Genomic DNA, 22,403 nt, shown 5'->3' with positions numbered 1-22,403 from the left:
GTTTTGCAGAAGAGGATTCTTACTTTTAGCTGATAGCTTTGTTTTATTGCATGTGAACAATAAATGTTAATTCTGTAAACTCATTTAGATTACATGTCTACCAATTGTGATTTGATGACATAGACTTACCCTATAAAACTTTGTAGTCATGTTTCTGATTTTAAAAATTACCTTAAGGTTTTAAAATGTGTTTTCAAATAAGTAATTTAGGGTTGGTTATAGTAGTTTAACAAAATTTTTTGGTAAAACCCAAAGCAAAAGGCTGGGACATATTTATGGAAAAATTTGCAATGATAATATGTATGAGGGTATGACAGTCATTTTAGAAAGTGATAGACATGGTCTGTCTTAGAAAGACCTCAGAAAGTAATCAGTTGTTAACACAGATCTCAGCCTTCTGCCATATGCTCTTATTTGTCTCTTGGAGACTCGACTTATTTATCAGTTACCTCACCATACCCCTTCTTTTCAATGGTAATATAACTATAAGACATAAAAATAGTTGTACTACTTTCTGTTCCTTTTAGAACTGTTGAGTTGGCACGCTTGTAAAATGGTGGATGAGAATCTAATTTAGCTTTTGCATCGTTAATTAACTGAGTTTATCTCTAGGGCTTCAATCTGCCTTCAGTTTTGCAAGCAATGAGCCTCTGCAGTCAAAAAGGTGAACACAGGGATTACTACAGTTCGGAATCCTGCTTGCTGTTAGCAGATACTAGAGCGAAGCTTGTTTTGCTTTTTACTACTCTCTTGATTTTTTTTCTGAGGAGTACATTAGGGAAACCAGGGAGAAGAGAGGGCAATCTCTTCTCTGAGCTGGAAATGTACTGTCGAATTTTATCAAAAGCCAGCGCTGTAAGCTTGCAAGCACCCTCCCCTCCCCTTCCCGCCCCAGGGCCCCCTCCCCCCCCAAAAAAAGCTTTTTTGGTTAAAAAAAGAGGGGGGAGGGAAGGAAATTGCGCAAAAGTGCATACATATTTTTCCAGAATATATGGAACAGTATCTTAGAATAGTAGTCTTACCGATACTGTCCAATACTTTAGATTACTGATACTGTCCGATACTTTAGAATATCTTCTGTAATTAAAAAAAATTATCTACTGAATGTCTTTATGCTAGGCAAATGTAGTATTATACCTTTATAGTTGTGCTACATTAATTATATCATAATGAATATAACTTAAAGACACTGTTTTAATTTTTTTCAGGCTGATTTTTTATTAAACAAAATTTGCTCCGTATCTGCATTATACCATTAGATGTCGCTTTCTGTTATCTTTAGTCTGTACATTAATTTTTCTTCACCAGCCAACAACACTGATACTTCTTGAATTGCGTTTTTATCCTTTATCTCTCTTTTTCCAGTCTCTCTTTTCAAACATACCTCCACAGATTAGAAGAAGAAATAAAAATGAAATGCTCGTGCACCTTAGGTTGCTGTGCAAATGTTTCTGATATTTACTGTATTTTTTTGACAGGTTTTTTGGTATTTATTGACAAGAAGCAAAGAAAAATAACCTCTTTGTAAATACATATAACAGTACTTTATATTTGGATTCCTCTTTATGAATGAGAAACCATTTATACAAAAGCTTGCTTTTGATAAATGAATTACTCTAAATATTTTGTTTTTCTCCTTGTATTTTTTTTAAGCACTTATGAATATTTTACTCATCTGATACAGTCATGGAGTTATAATACTGGTGTCATGGATTGTTCTGAGTAGTATGTCACTTTCATTTTTCTTAGTATAAATGTAATTCCAGTTAATATTTTTGAAAGCAATGCCATCTTTGGTACTCTTTGCAGATCAGCAGCAGGACTGATTCATGGAAGTCATTACTTTAAAAGTGTGAGAGAAGGTGACTAGCTGCTTATACTTTCTGAGTTAGAATGAACTGAAAAGGAGACAGGATGCTATCTACCAATAACATTGCAAGCATATTTTTTTCAAGGCATAAAAGCTTTTTTGGAAGGGAACACAATAGTGAATACTTTCATTACCACGTAGGCATAACTTACAGCCTTTCTGCTTAAAAAAGAAAAGGACATAGCTATTTTAAGCAGAGCAGATTTTCTTCCTTTTTTTTTTTTTTTACTGTGATGGTATACTTGCATTTCTCTTCATTTGGGAAAAATAACCATATCATTTCTTCAGTGAGAGAAGCAGATGCTTTTATAGCTATGAAATAGTCTTAAGGCTTTAAAATTATGTTACATTTTTTCTTTGTTTTCATGATGTTTCAAGTTTGACTAGAGTTGACAGATTAAATTGCAGCTTTGGAGTTCCTTGTACAAATTTTGTTTCCTTGTAAATAATGTTAATGGTTTTTAATATTAGAAGATGTCTGATATAAAAAGTTTTTTTAAAAAAAAATTTAGCACGTGGGGAACTGTTGTCTCTTTATTCTGACATTAGTGGATTAATATTCTACAAAAAATAGAAAGGAAGTTACCACTTAGCCAATACCAGAATATACAGGTTTCTAACTTAATTGCTTTTTATGTCATCTACTGAAAAGTTTATTTTGTACATGTAGAGCACTTGTTTACCTGCTTTGGAATTTGTACTATTTGCTGTGATGTATGTGAACTTTGTTTTGATTAATTTAAAAACAACACTTTTAATTTTGCTTTTGACAGAAGGGGACAAAGAGTTTGTAGAAGGCTTAAGTGGACAAGAGACTAAAGAAAACAAGAAAAATGCCGAAACCAGTAAGTAGCTGTTTTCTTCCTCATCTAAAAGGTAACAGGGTTTTCACGTTTTAGAGTGGTGATCTTATAACACCTCTAGTTAGTTTGATGCTGCCCTTTCTTAGATTTCATAAGACCTGGTAATGTAGAATTGGAGTTGAGATAGTTTAATACCAGTATGTGAAAAAAAAATCAAGAAAGCTCAGTCCTGCAGGTTGCACGGAGCAGACTTGGGGATGGGGACAGTACTCACAAAGCGTGATGAACTTAGAGCCCATTTGGCTGGCAGGAGGAATGACTTTTCAGGAATTGTTGACTTTGAGATGGCATACAGTGGTTAATGGAGGCATAATTGCAGCCTGACTCGGTATCTGTGAGAATCAGTGGAAGGATTTGCTGCAGGATTTGGTAGGGGAAGACAGACCATGTGTAAAGTGTGACGGCAACAGCACTAAGTTAGGTGGTTGTTTTACCGTGATAGAGGGTATAACCCAAAAGGTAAGTCTTGAAGAGAGGAAATAGGCAATGTTTGTGGTCTCTTATTCATCTCACTTCGGCTGAGATAAGGGTTCATCCACTTTGTATCCAGGGGAAAAAAAAATCTCCAACTTTTGTTTCAATAATAGTTCTAGAATTCTTTGAGGAGATAATTATTCAGCAGCCTGATTGTTTTGCTATTGATGCGCTCGGGGTTTCATCTGCTGTGTGTTAAATGACTTTTGGTTGTCTCTTCCCCATGAATCCAGTGAGCAAAGCATTCAGAAAGGGACCCGAATTGTCAGGGGAGACTATTTCTATTCAACCCATTTGGTTTATGTAATAGCCTTCAGGCTTTCTTTGTTTACTGATGTTTCATTGAGGTAGTAGATTAGGAGCAGGGCAGATCTGTTACTAAGAATAAGTATGTCTGTGTGCATGTGTGTACATATATATACACATATATGCATACTAGATGTATAAAAGTTTTTTGCTATTAATCAGAAATTACCAGGGTAAATATTGCATGCCAGCGTTTGGAACCAGTACAGCTTAATGAATAATGCCAGCGTGGGACTGTCCAAGGGCTAGAAGTTCTGTTCTGAGTGTTGATGGTGGTCTACTAACTAAGTGGCTATACCATGTTGTTTCTCTATTTCTCCTCCACCGCTGCCCCGTGGACTTGGGGTGATATCTTAGCACTTTCTGAAGTTGTAAGCATTCATATCCTGCTCCCTTCTTACAGAACTGCACTGTTAAGGGCAGGGAAATGTGTTAGCAGCATACTGTTTTCTGATCTTTTTGAGTCCTGGCTATGATAATTGAGTGGTGCCTTTGATAGAGCTTCTCAATTGGAAAACTGCATTTTAAGAATAAGGCAGAAAGTCACCGTGAGCTCGTGTGGTTCCTGAGGTCCCCAAATCCATGCAGCTACAGAGCAATGAAGTCACAGAAGTGACTAGATGACTAGAAAAAAAGACAACCTGAGTGACGTTACATGTTTTTAAATTCTGGAGTTGGAACCGTGAAATTTAGGCAGGCAGGGTTCCCTCTATTTTAAGGACCTGAGAAAATCGTAGGAAATACAGTTTTAGGGTTGTTCACAAGAAGAGCAGTATCCTTAGAACTGAGATTGCAGAGGCGTTGGAAGAGCTCACAATCCACCCCAGGAATGGAAATTAGCTATCAGATCTTAGGAAAGAAGCTGGACTTGTGCCACAGATGAGATAATTTTTTTTTTTTCCCTTTTATGAGGGGCTTTATATAAAGAGTTCTCATATGTTGGGATGTTCTCATGTGTCACCTGATGATGTAGGCGCATGTGAGATCTTAGAATGAAGCAAAGTGAAAGAAGCCATTAAGAAATGAAATTAAATTGATTACACTTCTTGAAAAATGTTATATGGATTTCTTCCTGTAAACTACAGTTTGCTGTAATTATAATTGGTAACCAGTGAATAAAAAAGTAGCACATGTGCCAAAGATTAAGTAATTTTACCTATAAAAATCAAACCTCAGATTTTGCTCTGGTTGCTTCTGAAAGGGTAGATCGCTTTGGAGCTTTTCCCCTTCTTTGGAGACTTGTAAGAGCCTCGTCATTGGTTACATTTAATGAATCTGACATTGTTCTTTGAAGAGCCTTGCTGTTCTGCAAGGGTTTGATAGTACTGGACTGTAGAAGGTCTCTTGCTCTGGACATTCACTGTAGCTGTTACCAGTTGTCTTTAAAGACAATCCACAATAACCAAATGTACTTCTGGTCGAGAAGCTATTTGTGCTTCAACTCTTTGTTCTTTATTTTTGATAGCCATTGCAATAAGACTGTTAGCGTTCTGTAACTGTATTATTGGAGGGCTTTTAATGTGAAAACTAATGAAATAATCATGGATGAGGACTAAGAAAACCCTGTTAGCATAACTGGTGAGAATTTTGACAGTGTTACTTTATAGCTCTCTTCTTTGTATTATTGTATCCTATTTAGGTATATTTTTTTTTTCCAGATTCTTCTGTAATGATCCAGTTGTTAGTTTTCAGAAAATCTGGTTGCCTTGTAAATATGTGAACCTGTGCAATACAACTATAAGTGAATTCTCTCTGCATTTTTGGAATGATTTTTTTTTTTCGTTATGCATATCAAATAATTAAGCTATAGATTAGTTTAAACAAAATCAGTAAACAATAAATCAGAGAAAAAACAGTGGAATAGATTTCGGTTTCACTTTTTTGCTTTCACGTTAAGAAGTTATGTAGTACTTGAGGCAAAATTAAGTAAATGAAGACCAATAAAGGGTCTTGACATAGTTGAATTTTAAAGCAGAGATCTTTCATTTTTCCCAGAAGTCTCAGTCTGAAATAAGGTTCATGCCCCTGCGAATGATCTTCTTATACATGGTGGCAAAAGGTCATTGTTCTTACGTGTTTGGGATTTTCTCTCTTAGAGGCTACTAGATTAAATAGCTTGAGTGAGAAGGCTGTTTTGAAAGGGTAAAAGTGACTAATATGTTGTCCTGAGGTATTAAGGTAATATGTGTCTGAAAAATATACATTAGTGAAACACTTTCTTATTTTATTACTTCAGTAGAAAAGTCTGTTCACTTATGTCTGTGTTCATAATAAAGTGGCTTTCCATTCTTTTAAGCAGTTCACTCAGCATCGTTTAAAATAAAATAGTTCTGAGACTTAATATTCTCCGTTCTGTCTAGCAGTGCAAAATTAAGTTTCATTTATCTTCTTTTGTGATCCATCTAAAAAAAACTGGTGACTTTTTTGTTTCATTAGGTCTTTGCTGCTGTAATCAAAATTGGAGGTGTTAATAGGGCTGTTTTCAGTGCGCTTAGTTCTCTGCTTACTGAACCATAGAATATTTGTTGAATCTTATTTTCAGCGCTTTCTTCTGAAAAGAACAGATACAAAATGTTTCTCAGCCGTATGCCGTTCTCCCAGATCTGCACCAAATATAGAAACATAGAAACTAAAATTAGACATCGTTAGTTGCATAACTGTTAATCATTTCATAGGCTAAGAAGATTAGGTTTAATTGACTGAAATATTAGTTGCATTCATAGGGTGTAAGAGGAGTTAAAACTATCAGCTCTTTTTGCTGGTATTTTGCAGCGTTTTTGTGCAAGACTGCAAGGTGTGGAAGAGAAAGCGTTACGCTGGGTAAATGTCAAAGTTACTAAGATTAAAAAAATAATTCTTTTTTAGACTTCAACATTTTGCGATATTGTGTATTCAGAAGAAGTAGATATCAGATTCTAGAATAATGTGGATGTTTAAAATCTGAATTAATATTTACAAGATCAAGTTAAACTCTGTAAAGTTGTTGAATTGAAATAATGTATAAATTAACTTCTGACTAGAGTTGTTTTACAGGAAAATCTGAGATGTGTAGTGCAGTATTTGAATTATGGTTTGAATATATGATTCGTTTCTGCAGTATAAATAGGCAACTGATGTCAGTTTGGAGGACTCCTTTCTTTTACTTTGTCTATTACTAAATCTGTTTGCATTATTCTGTAGCCTTCTGTTCCTAATGCTGTTTAATTCTTACCTTTTAACCTTATCTTCTTCATTAATTTTTCTCTTGCATCTCTTTCTGTCTCTGCTTTGAGGTTGATAGGCAGAGTATGCTGTGTATATTCATACAGTGTGTAAAGCAGTGGGACCAATATACTGCTACTTCTTAACATAAATAATTTAATAAGCAAACTTGATATAGTAATCGACTGAACTAGTGTAAAGAAACTCTTGGAAGAAGCTTTTTGCAATATGCAATTTTCTTACAAATAAGAATTGCACTGGTTTCTGTGGCTTTTACATGTGACTAATTCATATTGCATTTATTAAAAAAAGCAAAACCACTGGAAACCTTTTTTCATGTAATTTTAAATATCTGTCTTAATAAATGTTGGTACCTACTTAGTGCTGGGCTTCCTGATGAAAGCTGAAGTGCCAGTACCAGTATCTGCGAATGATGGCTGAAGTACAGTGACAGGACATATTAGACTATTAAGCTAACAGTTATTTTTTTGTGCACGTTCCATGGAGTGTGTCTGCGTTCGAGGAGAGGTCCAAAGGTTAATGTGGTGAATGTGTAATACCCCATCAAATTGTGGAGGGCTGAAGTTAGGTACTACAAGGAAGTGTAGAATGTTTTTTTCCCCAAGTTCTTAAAGCAGTAAAAGAATACAACAAAAAATATAATTCTCATATGAAATGCACATGGATGTTTATTGTTACAGGTATGTTCATTGACTATAATGCTTATTGGTTTGGATAAATTCTTTTATAGATAAATTCCTTTAGATTGGTTTTTGTAAATACTATTTTGTGAGCTGTGGCAAATGTCCTCATAACCCATTAGCAACATTTGTTACCAAAACATCAGTTGCTCCCTTCACAAAGAATAATCAACATATATGTATGTGTTCTTCCCTCTCCCTTGACGGTGTTTAATCATTCTGAAGCAAGTCTGGTAAAATACAGATAAACTCAGGCTGCTAGTTCTGATGCCAAGGACCTGGATGAGCTCAAGAAGTGGGGCCCATGTGAACCTTGTGAAGTTCAACAAGGCCAAGTACAGGGTCTTGCACCTGGGTTGGGGGAATCCCAAGCAGAAATACAGGCTGGGGGATGAAGGGTTAGAGCAGCCCTGCTGAGAAGGACCTGGGGGTACTGGTGGATAAAAAGCTGGACACGAGCTGACAATGTGTGCTCACAGCCCAGAAGGCCACCTGTATCCTGGGCTGCATCAAATCAAGCATGGCCAGCAGGTCAAGGGAGGTGATTCTGCCCCTCTACTCTGTTGAGACCCCACCTGGAGTGCATCCTGCTCTGGAGCCCTCAGCACAGGAAAGACATGGACCTGTTGGAACGGGTTCAGTGGATGGCCACAAAAATGATCGGAGGGATGGAGCATCTCTCCTATGAGAAGAGGCTGAGAGAGTTGGGGTGGTTCAGCCTGGAGAAGAGAAGGCTCAAGGGAGACCTTATCTCAGCTTTCCAGTAACTAAAGGGGACCTACAGGAGAGATGGGGACAAACTTCTTAGCAGGGCCTCTTGCGACAGGACAAGGGGTAATGGCTTCAAACTAAAGGAGGGTAGATTTAGACTAGGTAGAAGGAAGACATTTTTCACAGTGAGTGTGGTGAAACACTGGAACAGGTTTCTCAGAGAGGTCGTAGATGCCCCATCCCTGGAAACATTCATGGTCATGTTGGATGGGGCTCAGAGCAACCTGATCTAGTTGAAGATGTCCCTGCCCGTTGCAGTGGGGTTGGACTAGGTGGCCTTTAAAGGTCTCTTCCAATCCAATCTATTCTATGTTTCTATAAGGTGAAGAAGATAACTGTCACAATGCAAGAGTTTAAAGTGTTATTATCTGGGAAAAGTTTATTACAAATAGATTAAAAAATATTTATATGTACACAGATATTGAGACAAAGCAGTTTTGTCAGAAGTAAGGAAAAACCTATACTTTCTGTAGTAACCTTTTCCAAATGTTTGGTGATCATTTTATGGTGAAAGGTTTCTGTCCCTGGCCAATTGTTTATATTGTTCAGTATAGGCAAATGAGCCAAGCTAAATAGTAATTTTAAAGGCTGTTGGGTAGGTTTTGGTATTCTAAACAGAGATTTGGTGCTCTGAAATAGAGCTCTGCAGTAGCGTTTTCCTAAACGTCCGAGAGGCTTTTTTTTCTGTGCTATGCTAAACTTCACTGTGTTCTTTATACTCTCTTATGGCAGCTTTGTTTATAAAACGCACTCTTAAAGCTACCCAGCTGAAAAAAACTTCATGCTAAGCATTTTCTTTCTCTTAGAATTTTTTTTTTTAATTAAAATTATTCATTAACCTGCGCTTTTATCTTTTCCCTTATGGCCTTTTAAATACAGCCAGTTCAAGTGTTACATTGCCTGATCTGTGGAGGAGCAGGGGAGGACCTCTCACCGCATGGACCTTGCCAGAGGAATCACAAAGTCTTTAGTTACCCAGTTACTACCCTACAATAGCATTTTTAAGTATTTACCAGACATGATCACCATGACATTTTATACTTAATATTTGCATAAAGATCTCTATGTCAGTGATAAGTGATATAAATTGTTAAATTGTTGCACCAAAAATAATGTTTGCATATAACCACTTTTTAAAGTTAAAAAAAAAAGGATGTTTGCTCAGGTGTACTCCTATGAGTCGCAGAACCACCTACAGAGTTTCTTGATTGGTTTACCAGAGTAGGATCCTTAGAAGGCATCTACTCAGAGTTCAGTCAAAATTGCATGTGAATATACCAAGTGAAACTTGTTGCAGCTCTTGCTGTGAGCCTGTGCACAGCAGAACGGGACTTGGCTTGTGACTGAGCAGCTGAAGTAATTGGCTAAGTCTTGTCTAGTGCTTTGTCATAGTTTCTGAAGTTTGATGGAAGATATGTAATCCTGGTGAGAGCAAGAGTGAAAAGTGGGCATTAAATGGGTCTTGTGGTATGAGCAGCGGTAGCCTTCCAACACTTGCTACAGGAAACCTTCATACATTTCTTTTGTCACCATTGCAAGAGCTCTTTCCTGTTTCCGTATTCATGTGGTAAAGTCGGTTCAGGGTAATCACGTTCAGATTAGTGTCTGTCTTCATAATTTGTGGTTCAGGTAATTTCCCCCTGTCACCAGTGTGACATTAGAAGTGTTGCTTCAAAGTAGCTGTATACCCAGCAGCAGATTATATGAGTGATAGCCCATTGCTGAATTTACCGTGCCTTCTTTCTCTGCCTGCGTTTTCTCGATTCCCTGCTGTATTTATAATGTGGGAATTTCCCCTGTGACTGTTCTTAATGTTGTTGGTTAGCTTTATTTTACAGAAAACACAGCTGACACCAGAGGTTTGATTTTGTTGAGAGCGTGCTGTGTGATGGAGGTTTGGATTAGATAAGTAAACCTTCTGGGCTTGGTCTTAGGTTTTCCCAAAAAGTAACCTCCTTATTTTCCATGCCCAGAAATAACTGAAGCTGTGAAACAGTGTTAGAAGGTTGTAAAAGCTCAGTATTTGTACACCAAAAATCAAAGTCAGTCCAAATGTCTTCAGAAGGAAGACGATCAAGTGTAGTGTTGCCTTTATGAGTCTCTTCTTAAATTACTCATATCATGAAAGGTAACATTTTAATATTGCTATTATATAATTTGCAACTTTCTTAGTAGAACTGAAAGTGTAAATATTAATTAGCAGTTGGGTGATCTGTGAATCAGAAATTCAAAGAAAAAGAAAATTGCTGAAGACTTAAGCAGTTACTGTAATGCACGTAAGTGAGCAGGTGTAAACTCCTGACGTGTATTTGTATCTATGGCAGATGGGGCAGTTGTGTACTCTGGTAGCACTTGACTTTTATTTGAGGCACTAACATCCAGAAGCGAACAGAATCTGTGTTGAGTTTGCCTCTGTATTACATCTCTTATTTTACTGTTTGAGTATTTTAGTTCTTGTGAGGGATATAGACTTTCAGGTAGTAGTTCTTGCATTTGTAGGAGATGACATTTGTTATAAGGATATTCATGGAAGAAGGTTCTGCCACGACTGTTAAGAAGTCTGCTGCAATTAGTTGAACTTGCTGTGCTTTGTAGATCTTCTGTGACGCTTCTTGTTTTGGCAATGGTGCTGTTACATAACAGAGTGCTTTGGCATTTAATAAACTTACATTTTAGCCTTATCCTTTGTAACTTGCTTCCTTGTAGCTGTCCTAAAGTAGACTTCATTTTTAAAATTGAAAAACTGCTTAAAAAAAAATTAATTTCTTGTAATTAAGGGGCAACCCTTCTGTGCTTAAACCAGTGCAACTGGCAGTGACTTAGACCTACTATTTAAAATGGGTTGTTCTGTTAGAGAATAAGCAATTTTTTTTCCCCTCTCAAAATGGGCAGAGTGAGAGAATCTACAGAAAACACTTCCCTTCTTCTGACATACACCCTCTAATTTTTTTTTTTTTTTTTTTTTTTTTTTTTTGCAATATAAGTTTACTATCTCTTACTCCAAAGCCTTCAACTCTTGTTCTTTATCAGTGTTTGCACACAACAAAAGTTTGCTAACCCCCTGCTATCTTCCTTGTTTGCAGGTCTATAACCCAGAGGTCCTCAGACTCCTGCTACTCTTGTCTTGTGTGTCGAAGCTCATGCCTAAAGTTGTTTACCTTGTTTACCTTGACACTAAAGAAAGGCGTGAACAGGCTTAATCTGTTGCACAAACTTCTGTCCAGTTTTCTTTTTCACACCTTAGATCTCCCTTCTGTGTTCTGCCTTGTGGAGAGTTTTCCAGACTCTCGCTTCTCAAAGTATTCCACCTGGTGGCAAAATTAGGGAAATAGTTAATGGAGGTGGCTTACACAGGCAGAGATCAAGTAGTGCAAGAACCTGTAATACAAGCCCTAATTTATTCATGTTTTATACTTTATAGTAGAGAGAGAAATTAGAATATATCTGTGGGCCTTAAATAAATTTCATGTTTCTGGTTTTTGCATTTATAACAAAGTAGATTTGACCTTTAACACTTTGTTTTCCTATTCACTAAAGGTAAATAAAATGTGATACTGTGGCAATAGGAATGGAAAACTATTCTAACAGTGCGAAGACAGTCCTGTGCATTTAGTACTGTGTTCTGTTTCATGAAAATTCTTACTTCTGTGTGTACCAGTTGAAGAGAAATTGGAACAGGCTGTTATACTTCCGTGTAAGAGAGGCATCCAGATATCTCCTGGAATATTTGACTGCTTGTTTTAGAATAAATGAAAACAATGACTGTCAGGAGTCAGCTAGAAAATGGTCCTCTATTTCAGGAGAAGGAAGAAGTTCATTGCAGAGCAGTGTTTTTCAGTCTGGTAGTAAGGGAATTGAATAGGATCAATATTAAGGGGAGCTAACTTCTATAGTTCCTCCTTACGTTGATGAAAAATCTGCTATTAGTCTGTCTTGAGGTATACAAGCTCTAGTCTTTAAGACCATTGAACCTCTCAATTTTAGAAATGGCAGGGCAGGAGGCTGCATATCTTTTTATATTGCTGAGTATAAATACCTTAAAATGATACATATATGACTAGAACTTCTTCTTTTGTACGCATTTGGGAAACACACTGAAAGTGCCCAGTAGCTGAATGTCCCAGTGTTCTTGGAGTGTTCAGTAGTTGTGTCAGCTATCTCATTAAATTGGTTTTGAACTTTGTCCCCTGGTTTGACCATCAAACCTAGTGTTAATTATTGTCCTGAATATGTTTTTATAATAAAGAAAAGATGAGACTTTTTGCAGATTCAAATTTCCCATTTTTATATCTACGGTATTCTATGTGTATACAAGACCATCCAAGTTGTTGAATTTACTTGGCCATATATTGTTTCTTACAGGCTAATCACAGCATATAGAAGCATTACACTGTTACAAGATGATTTAAATATTACTTTATTTTCTGTAGATCAATGTCAGAGTAACCACAATGGATGCAGAGTTGGAATTTGCCATCCAGCCCAATACAACAGGCAAGCAACTCTTTGATCAGGTAACTTAAATGTGTCTCTCTGTATATATGTGTACAAACACATAAAACTATTGTGGGCATTAAGGCATAGTTTGAGAAAGTGGAAGCGTTGTCATGTGTAGATTATGTTTTTTCTTACATTATTTAAGCTATGCGCTCAATTATTTAAACTTCCTCATTTCTTCTTATGGAAAGTATTAGATTCAAAGAATAATTTCTGTGTAAATGGGTTAACAGTGAAGCTTCAGTTGAATCATGTACAGAACTGCTTTGAAATCAATGGTATTTTTTATGTCTAATCATCATAGTTGCAACTGCAATATAATTGTTAGAATTACAGGTATGAGAATTGATATAGACTTCACTATTTAATAATTAATGTAACAATAAAAGTTCATTAAGGAAAGCTAACATCTTTTAATTTTTTTTCCAAGAATGGAAGCTGTAGATTTTTTTTTTTTTTACTTCCTGAATGTTAGAAAAGTAATGTTGTCCTATGATGCAGTTTAAAAAAAAAAAAAAAGTGGAAAAGTGAAAATTATGGCTTTAATGTGCTTATGGATTTGCAGAACTCTCAGAACTACACATTCTCACTTGGTAGTGTCTCTGTCGTACACCAGTCAAACGGGCTAAATGAATGATTTCTTAAAAAGGGTTGTTCTCGCATTCGTTTCATGCGATGTTAGCCATCAGAATCTTGAAACAATTCTTTGATCTAGGTTGTGGAGCGTTCTAGAAAATGTTGAAAATAGAAGCTAGCCAATGTGTCATCTTGGTTTTTCCACAAGAAACCAATAAATACATTGCATTATCTAGATCCAAGATGTATGAATTTAGTTAAAAATGCAAAAATATTTGAAATTATTTTTCAAGAACAGTTTAACCATATCAGCAATTGTGTCTAGTAGAACTGTTGTTTCTGTCCACTCCACTTTAGATACTTAAGGCATGTAATGATGGGTATTAAGAGAATGTAACACATTGAAAGAGTTCTTTAAGACTTTTGATTAAAATTAAATTAATTTTTAATTAAAATTAATTAAACTTTTAATTGACCTTGAAGAGTTGATTAAATGTCTTCGTATATAAGTTGAAAGGAGGAGAATGTTTATTGCTTTGTAACACTGAGCTTTTTCTTTTAGATGAACGAAATTTCATTTGCAATTTTTGTTTGAAATGACTGTCTGACTCTTAAGCTCCTACCCCTCGCCCCTTTCTCTAACATGAGTAGCAGTATATCTTCAAGCCTCTACATCAGAATAGACTTCATGACTCTTACAAAGACTTCTTGAAGAAAGGGGCTGTCCTACTTTTTGTCTAACCAACACCACCATCGAATAGAAAGTATGGTATTCTCTGTGGCACAGAAGCCTCAAGCTGTTAACTTGTCTTTTGCCAACCTTTGCTATCTTCTGCCATGCAGCGTTGGGTGGGGTGACCATCTAGTGTGTAACGTCTTGCGCCCAGGTAATCAGGTTCATGCAAATTGGGGCATTCACAAGCCTGGAACAAAGATACAGCTCTCAATTCTTTTTCATGCTCTCTTCAACTTTGTTCCTTGATTCACTGTCTGGCATTTGACATCTCACCGGCTCTTACAATCGACTACTGGAAATTTAAATTGAAAAATTGTTTGGTCAAGCAAAATCAACCAGCATAGTTGCGTGTGAGGAGAGAAGCATTTTCAGCCTGATCTTAAATTCATATATGAATTCCACAGAGTAACATCAAGAGCTGAACTGTATTGCAAAACCAGCATGAAATTTTCAGACAAAGTTATGCTGTCTCTCTATAGAAAGAGAGTTGAATACAACTGTTATTGAGAGGATTAGCCTTCAAGGTTTACGCAGAAATTATGGTGGACTTGACAGCAGACTTGTTGGTTATTGCTTGCAGAAAATAACTTCTCCATGAATTTAGCTGTTGTCTAGTGCTCCTCTATGGTTTTGATGAACAACTTGCCCTTTTTTTTCAGTCAGTGGTTCTTTTAAGCTTTTAATTGGTGTTTTCTAGAGTTGTTGATTTGCTTCCCATTCCATGTGTGTGTTTTCATTATCTTCATCTAGCAGACAAAAATTCAGCATTTGATGTCTCTGGCTTTCTCTTTTCTATTCCATTGTGAAACTCAGTAAAGATCTTATTTATTGCAAAACTCCATTTTTTTTTTTTTTTTTTTTTTTTTTTTTTCATTTCAGAAATTGTCTTAACAGACTTATCATCAGTCCTTCTGTCTATCCTGTCAGTTGTCAGAATGGGCAAGAGGGCATCTGTCCTCCTTTAGTCAACCAATGTAGCATCCCTGAGTCTGCTAGGACAGGAGGAACCTGTGGCGCCTCTGTTGCCACATGCTAGCGGTAATGGTGGGGGTTGTTTTGTTTTCTTGTTTTCAGTAAGTTGTTAGTATTGAGCATCAGTACCTCTGATTCACTGTAGTTGCCATTCAGAAAGAATTGGGAGGGTTGTCGCCTTTATTTCAAGCTACACCTCACTGTCCTTTCCAGATACCTCAGAAGCCTCCCTTACGATCTTTTTGGAAGCTGACTCAATGGAATTCTTGCTAGGTTGTCTTTATGTGTATGTCTTGATTTGCCAAAACACGTCTATTGCTGTGGTTGCTTTTATTCTCCCAGAAGTTTTTATTGTCTATTAATAGTCAAGTTGTAGGATGTGATGGTGGATTAAGCTGTTTTACAGGTGTGATTAAGACTTGCCTAAAGCTACTTCATGAATGTTTTGAGCCAGAATCAAACTCCTAGGTTTCCCATTGTCTACTTTTTTTCTCATATTACACGACTGCAGTGCCTAAGTGCTTATATTATCTTGGAACAAAGTTTCAGAAATTTTTTTTCTATTTGCTTTGAGCTGAGAGGCAGTGATAGATGGTGCTTTTTCCTTATTTGTGGAGTCTGAAGTAAAACAGGTTAACGTGTAAGCTGGTTTTGGTGTTGATTTGCAAGCATGTGTAACTCTGCAATGCAGTAGACAAGTTTTCTGTATTTAAGTAACGTGCAACGTGCCCATCAGTTGAAGGGCCGTAGTTAGCAGGTGAGAGCAAAATGTTTTGACGTGAGCATAAGCACTTGTCTCTTTATGCCTTACGGGCAGAGCTGTTGAGCATCTGCCGTTCTTACTGACTTACGCAGCTCAGAGAGAGCTGATCAGGTACAAAGGCTCCACTTTGACAGCTGCAAAGAGCAGAGCATTCTCAGAGTCATCTGATAAAGCACTAAGTAGTTTGATCAGCATCATATAGGAGATCTGTGCCAGAAGAAGCAGCAGGTCTTTTAATTTAATGTTACACAGGACCATGTTAGTAACGTAAACTGGTTCTTAACATTTCTTATGTTCTAAAGTAAATGATGTAGGAATTCTAGAGAAAATAACTCCTCACTAAAGGAATCGGTTGGATTCATGAACATTGTCCGTTCTGTGCTTTGGAGCTTGAAGGTGAAAGGGTAGAGGAGGAAAAAAGGTGCACTTGAGTGATTGTTAAGTAATAATATGCAAGGCATCAGAAGTTGGTTTGCACAGCTATCTTGTAACGTTTTCTAATTGTCAAAATTTTAATTTTGCAACCCGATAGTACTACTTTAAAATGGAGGAGGATCTATGTGTAAAATTCTATTTACTTCACATGCATCTGAATGCTTCCATATAACAGCCTTCAGTAAACCATCTTGCCAGCATGGTCCAACCTGAGAACATACGTAAGTACTGTCATACTGAGTCTTTTGGAACCAGAGTTTACAGTTATTTAATATTCTTTGCTGGGCCTTTCTGATTAATTGCTTATTGAATCCACGTGTACTTTTACTATGCAAAAGACTTGTAAGATAGTTGCAGTTTCATTATACTCTGTGTAGCAAAAGTGCTGCTTCTTGTTTGCTTTGAACCTGCTATCTGATGATTTCTGTTGATTCTCTTAATTCTTACATTATGAGAAGTAATGAATAATCATTCCCTGTTTTCCTTCTACATGCCCTGCAAGTTTTTAGACCAATACCATATTTCTCCTTTCCTCGTTTCTGTCAGTAGCTTTAGTTCTTAGCTATGCAGAAAATTTTTCATGTCAATGATCATTCTTCTCAGTGTTTCTGAAACACTTCCAGTGCTGCAGCATCCTTTAAGTTGATGTGACCAGTCCGTATGTAGTATTAGAGATTTGGGAATACCATAGGCGTGTATAGTAATATAATGGCTTTGTTGCTTTTTCCCTTTACAATGAGAACCTTATTCGCGTAATAAAGTTGCTGTCTTTTATGCACAGTATTTTGTTTTTATTAAATACATTCTTTTATTGAGGTTTGTCTTCCTTTTTACTGTTCATTGACAGATCTTTATGTAAGATTTTCTACAGCAGACTTCGTCACATCAGTTTCATCGTTTTTTACAGATCACATATGAAGTCCTGGGGGACTTCCCTAGTGGTTACAAAAATCTGTTGTGAAAACAGTTCGCTTGGTTTTTTTGCTTTCTTTTTAACTAGTATATCCATAAAAAGACCTTCCCTCTATTCAAGGACAATTTTGTTTCTTTAGTAGCCTTTGGTGATAGACCTGATCAGAAATCTTACAGGAAATCCATGCATGGCTTATCAGCTAGATCGTCCTTATGCCTTTTATCATTAACTCTTAGAAGATCTTAAAAATATTTGAAGGAGGTGATTCATCCTCATTACCTCATACTTGTCCATAAGGATTATTCTTTATTATAGTTTCACCAATTGTCTTCTGTTGAAATAACCTTACTTGTCTGTAGGTCTGCAGATTACTTCCCAGATGTGCTTTGAAATATCAGGGTCCTTGTACTACTCAGGTGCTGAGTTTGATGTATGCAGTAATCTGCACACTCCAATTAGTAGTTTGACAACACGGTGTTTGAATTTATTTAGAACTCTGAGCTGAATGCTGTTCTGAACCTGATGTTTTGCTACTATTTTAATTTTTTTTGTTCTTTTAAAACTTGATTACACTTCAGTTTGAGATGGTTTCTGTAGCTTCGTTACCATAAAAAAATCCTGTTGTAGTGATTACTGATGATTATGGATCATTTATCTTTAGGTAGTGAAAACTGTTGGTCTTCGTGAAGTCTGGTTTTTTGGGCTACAGTATGTGGACAGCAAAGGCTACTCAACTTGGCTGAAGCTAAATAAAAAGGTAAGAATTCCCTAATATTAGGGAAGTGTACAGTTTGAAGTATACTTTTCTAAGGGTTGCTGCTTTACTGTTGTAGGTGATACACAGCTGGCTTCAAATTTAGTTGAAAAATTGCTTTTCATTTGCTTTAAATGGCAAAATACCCTGTTAAGTTTGGTTAGTTATAAAAGAATATGCAAAGCTGCATCAACATTTAATTTGAGAAGGAGATGCCACTTCCTGTATTTCCAGTACCATGGTGATGCATGTGTTAGGAAAACTTAAATTCATATGATTTTCCTGTTTTCATGTAGCAAAATACAATAACATAAATGTTTTACAGTTAGGGGGGTGGGTGTGTGTGAGAGGTATTTGAGCTTCAGGAATTTGCATGTCTACAGCTATAGATCTTTAAACAAGGCAGCAATAATAAGTCTCCTAAACTTCTGTTTAGGTGTCTAATAGGTAGACTGTAGGATAATTTTTGTTTCCTTTTTCCCCAACAGCACTGAGCACCTTGTATCTCCCAGCTATTGGGAAGCAGGTCATTTTACTTTAAATTCTATTATGAATTTGAGTGGTAACTTTTTGTTTTGACTGTCAGGTTATTAATGGCAATGTTTAGAATAAAGAGATTTTTTTCTTTTTTGAGTTGAACTTAATAAAGAATACCTTTTTTTATCTTCAGTGTTAGGAGGTAAATTGGAAAGTTTTTAGGAGCAAGTCCCACTGTCTGCATTTATATAATCTTTACTTCTCTTTTATGGTAAATCCAGCATGTTAAACCTGCTAACCACCAAAGCTGCCTTCTAGAATTTGATAGGTGTCTTGTTTCATATGCAATAAATGTTGTTGTGCTACAGATATTTTTGTTAGCCCTAATGAGTTGCCTCCAGTGGTTGGAGAGTACAGGATTTGGCGTATCATTTGTGAAAAATGCAGAAGACGTGGCTCTATGGAAGTCTTTAGCAAGTTAAATTGCTGGTGCAGTACAGGAGCAGCAAGGGTGTGCTGATTTCATTAAGTTAGACTAAGGCAGTTATCTTTTTTTTTTAAGCTTGTAACATTTGATTCTTAAATGCATCATCATCATAGGAAGAGTGGGTTAGATGAATGGACAGGAAGGTGGATAGATAACTGGTTGAAAGACAGAGCTCAGAGGGTCGTGATTAGGGGCACAGGGTCTAGTTGGAGGTCAGTGACGAGTGGTGTTCCCCAGGGGTCAGTACTGGGTCCAGTCCTCTTCAATATATTCATCAGTGACCTGGATGAGGGGATAGAGTGCACCCTCAGCAAGTTTGCTGATGACACAACACTGGGAGGGGTGGCTGAGACACCAGAAGGCTGTGCTGCCATACAGAGAGACATAGACAGGCTGGAGAGTTGAGCAAAGAGGAACCTTATGAAACTCAGTAAGGGCAAGTGGGGAGGAGTAACCCCATGCACCAGTACAGGTTGGGGGCTGACCTGCTGGAGAGCAGCTCAGCTGAAAGAGACCTGGGAGTCCTGGTGGACAACAGGATGACCATGAGTCAGCAATGTGCCCTTGTGGCCAAGAAGGCCAATGGCATCCTGGGGTGCATCAAGAAGAGTGTGGCCAGCAGGTCGAGGGAGGTCATCCTCCCCCTCTACTCTGCCCTGGTGAGGCTGCATCTGGAGTACTGTGTCCAGTTCTGGGCTCCCTGGTTCAAGAAGGACAGGGAACTGCTGGACAGGGTGCAGCAGAGAGCTACCAAGATGATTAGGGGACTGGAACACCTCCCTTATGAAGAAAGGCTGAGGGATTTGGGTCTCTTCAGTCTGGAAAAAAGACGGCTGAGGGGGGATCTTATTGACACTTATAAATACTTAAAGGGTGGGTGTCAGGAGGATGGGGCCAGGCTCTTTTCAGTGGTGCCCAGTGACAGGACAAGAGGTAATGGGCACAAACTGAAACATAGGAAGTTCCGCCTAAACATGAGGAGGAACTTCTTTGCTTTGAGGGCAGCAGAGCACTGGAACAGGCTGCCCAGAGAGGGGTGGAGTCTCCTTCTCTGGAGACATTCAAAATCCGCCTGGACGCGTTCCTGTGCAACCTGCTCTGGGTGACCCTGCTCTGGCAGGGGGGTTGGACTAGATGATCTCCAGAGGTCCCTTCCAACCCTATGGTTCTATGATTCTATCATAAACTGGTTCTAACTTGTAAGTTACTATTTAAATATTTGCTGTAAATGCAGATAAGATCTGATAAATCGCGAAGTAGATGTGCAAATAAAGGGTTTTTTTATGGCAAGAGCACAACTAATCATTCACTAGTGAGATTAAAGTGAAATACTGTGTATGTAAATCAGAAGCAGTTGGACAACAATGAAAAGCGAGCAAAACTTTTAAAATTGACATCTGAAATGTTGACTATAGTACTTATGCTGTCTTACATATGTGATTAAACGGTTGCATTATATTTGCAGTTTTTGATACTTCCTACAAGTCAAGCAAACAGATGTATAATTTCATGCATAGTGAAGAAATTCTAGAGGGCCTACTAGTGCACATAAAATTAAATGTGTAATAAGGTGCTTGAGGAATCGGGATGTACGAGATTTATTTTATTATCAATGTACCTTTCAACAATCACTGTATTATTTGATGTTAAAATATAGTGTGTTGGATATAGTTTTGATTTTTTTAATACGTATTACAACTTTTTTTCTAGATCTTTATTGTGATAAATACAAATTAATGCAAGCCTACAAAAAATTTTTAAACAGCTTTCGAGTAGCATTTCAAAATTGTCTGATTTGTCCAGATTGGTCTACTTGATTCAGCGCCATGTGAACCTTTAGTGAGTTCCACAATAGGCTTGTCAGGAAGGACTGGATTTCAGTGTAGAGGAGCTAAAGAGTTGATTACTACTGAGTTAATTACATTAATATACCATTTAGTTCCCTTTTTATTTATTTCTTTATTCGTCTCCCTCAGGTAACCCAGCAAGACGTAAGGAAAGAAAATCCTTTGCAGTTTAAGTTCAGGGCCAAGTTTTTTCCAGAGGATGTATCTGAAGAATTAATTCAGGAAATAACTCAGAGACTTTTCTTCCTGCAAGTCAAAGAAGCGATCTTAAATGATGAAATATATTGCCCACCAGAAACTGCCGTTCTTCTGGCTTCTTATGCTGTGCAGTCCAAGTATGGAGATTACAGTAAGGAGGTACATAAACTAGGCTACCTAGCCAATGACAGACTTCTCCCGCAGCGGTAAGTGAGACTACGTATGTTTTTGCATTATCTGCTGTATATAAACTTGATTACAGCATGTTTTTTATCATTAAAATATTAAGTGATAGTGTGCGTTTAATGGTAGCTTTCTTAAGAGTGCATGTTTTGCTAGTAAAATTTAAGAGATCTCAATTTAGACTCTAAAGATGTGTCACAACCATGGGTTTCCTCAGACCTATTTCCTGTCCCATCCACAACCATCTGCACAGATTTAGTTGAACAAATTTCCAAAGTACTCCAAAATGATCTAATGTTCCTGGAGGCTTGCTTCTGCTAAATTAAAATCAAAATACTTTAATGTAGAAGCCATTAAGATTAATTTGATACTCGCTCTTTTTCTTCCGTACTTGATGTTTTTGTACACTTAAATGATAATAATTTCCTAAAAATAATTACAAAGTGTATTGCAAATAAAACATATTACAGAAAAAAGCTGTCCTGGGTGGAAAACTTAGAAACTAAATTGTTGCCATCGCTGTTGAGTATAAACTCTCCTGTATCAGTCATTCATTTAATTGGTTAGGAAAAGTGAGCACCAAGATTATCGTTCTGTTTATTTACATAACTGAAACCGTGCCCCTGGCATGTTTGGGCAGCAAGAGAAGCATTGCAACAGAAATGTGCAAAGTTAGACAATTTTGTTAGTGTAGGTGAATCCGTAGTGATGTATCATGGACAAACGTGTGCTTACTAAATATGTAACACTAAAGCATCCTCAAAGAAATGAGACCCGTAGAATAATTTGAGATTTCTTTAAAAGTCATATTCTTTGTCTCTTTGGCTTGAAGAGTAAAAGTCAAAACTCACTTACTAGTGTAACTAAGCTTGAGAACTTTATAGCAAGCAAAAAAGCATTTCAAAAGGATTATGGTGAAGTATTGAAACAGATATTCCTGAAAATGTTTCATTTTTTTAAAAATCCTGGCTAAGAGTTTGGTTTTGGCTGTTTACTTCCTTCCTTGTGACAGTGAACTCTATACCTCTTTCTAGAAAAATACCCTTTGTTAGGAAGGCAGCGAGATGTAGAACCTGTAAAAGTGTCATTGCAGAATATGTTAATTCACAAATCTTGAGTTTTGCTCAGTTATGATGACAGTCTGTGAACAGTGGAGTGCTTGTGTATGACACAAATTCAAATATTTAAGATGCACCTTTTCAGTAGACAAATGTTCAGATGATTTCCCAGCATACGCTTTCAACCAGTCGTGTGCCAGTCCGCACTGAGCGAGCTCGTAGTTTTTGTATTCATTCTAGCACAGTTATTCCTGTTTTGCCTCCTGTTGCCATGAGATTTGCCAGAAAACTAACAAGTTCGTCATAAAAATACTTTAGAAC

The 22,403-nt window shown here is 37.0% G+C and overlaps 1 protein-coding gene across 3 annotated transcripts in view; it reads left to right on the top strand.

The window, feature by feature from the left end:
• RDX (radixin) overlaps positions 1-22,403 on the top strand; it is a 42,633-nt gene that overhangs the window by 5,461 nt on the left and 14,769 nt on the right. For 2 of the 3 annotated variants that reach the window (XM_054193062.1, XM_054193049.1), the window contains exons 2-5: positions 2,644-2,715; positions 12,617-12,700; positions 17,740-17,835; positions 20,773-21,047. In XM_054193062.1, the coding sequence (XP_054049037.1) occupies positions 2,704-2,715; positions 12,617-12,700; positions 17,740-17,835; positions 20,773-21,047 (467 nt within the window). In that variant the 5' untranslated portion in view covers positions 2,644-2,703. Of the gene's footprint in view, positions 1-1,809; positions 1,863-2,643; positions 2,716-12,616; positions 12,701-17,739; positions 17,836-20,772; positions 21,048-22,403 lie in introns of all 3 variants that reach the window. The other variant, XM_054193053.1, reaches the window with a different exon arrangement.

This window comes from Rissa tridactyla, chromosome 1 (assembly GCF_028500815.1).
Source record: "Rissa tridactyla isolate bRisTri1 chromosome 1, bRisTri1.patW.cur.20221130, whole genome shotgun sequence".
Lineage (NCBI taxonomy): Eukaryota > Metazoa > Chordata > Aves > Charadriiformes > Laridae > Rissa > Rissa tridactyla.
This window is presented reverse-complemented; position numbering and strand designations above follow the sequence as displayed.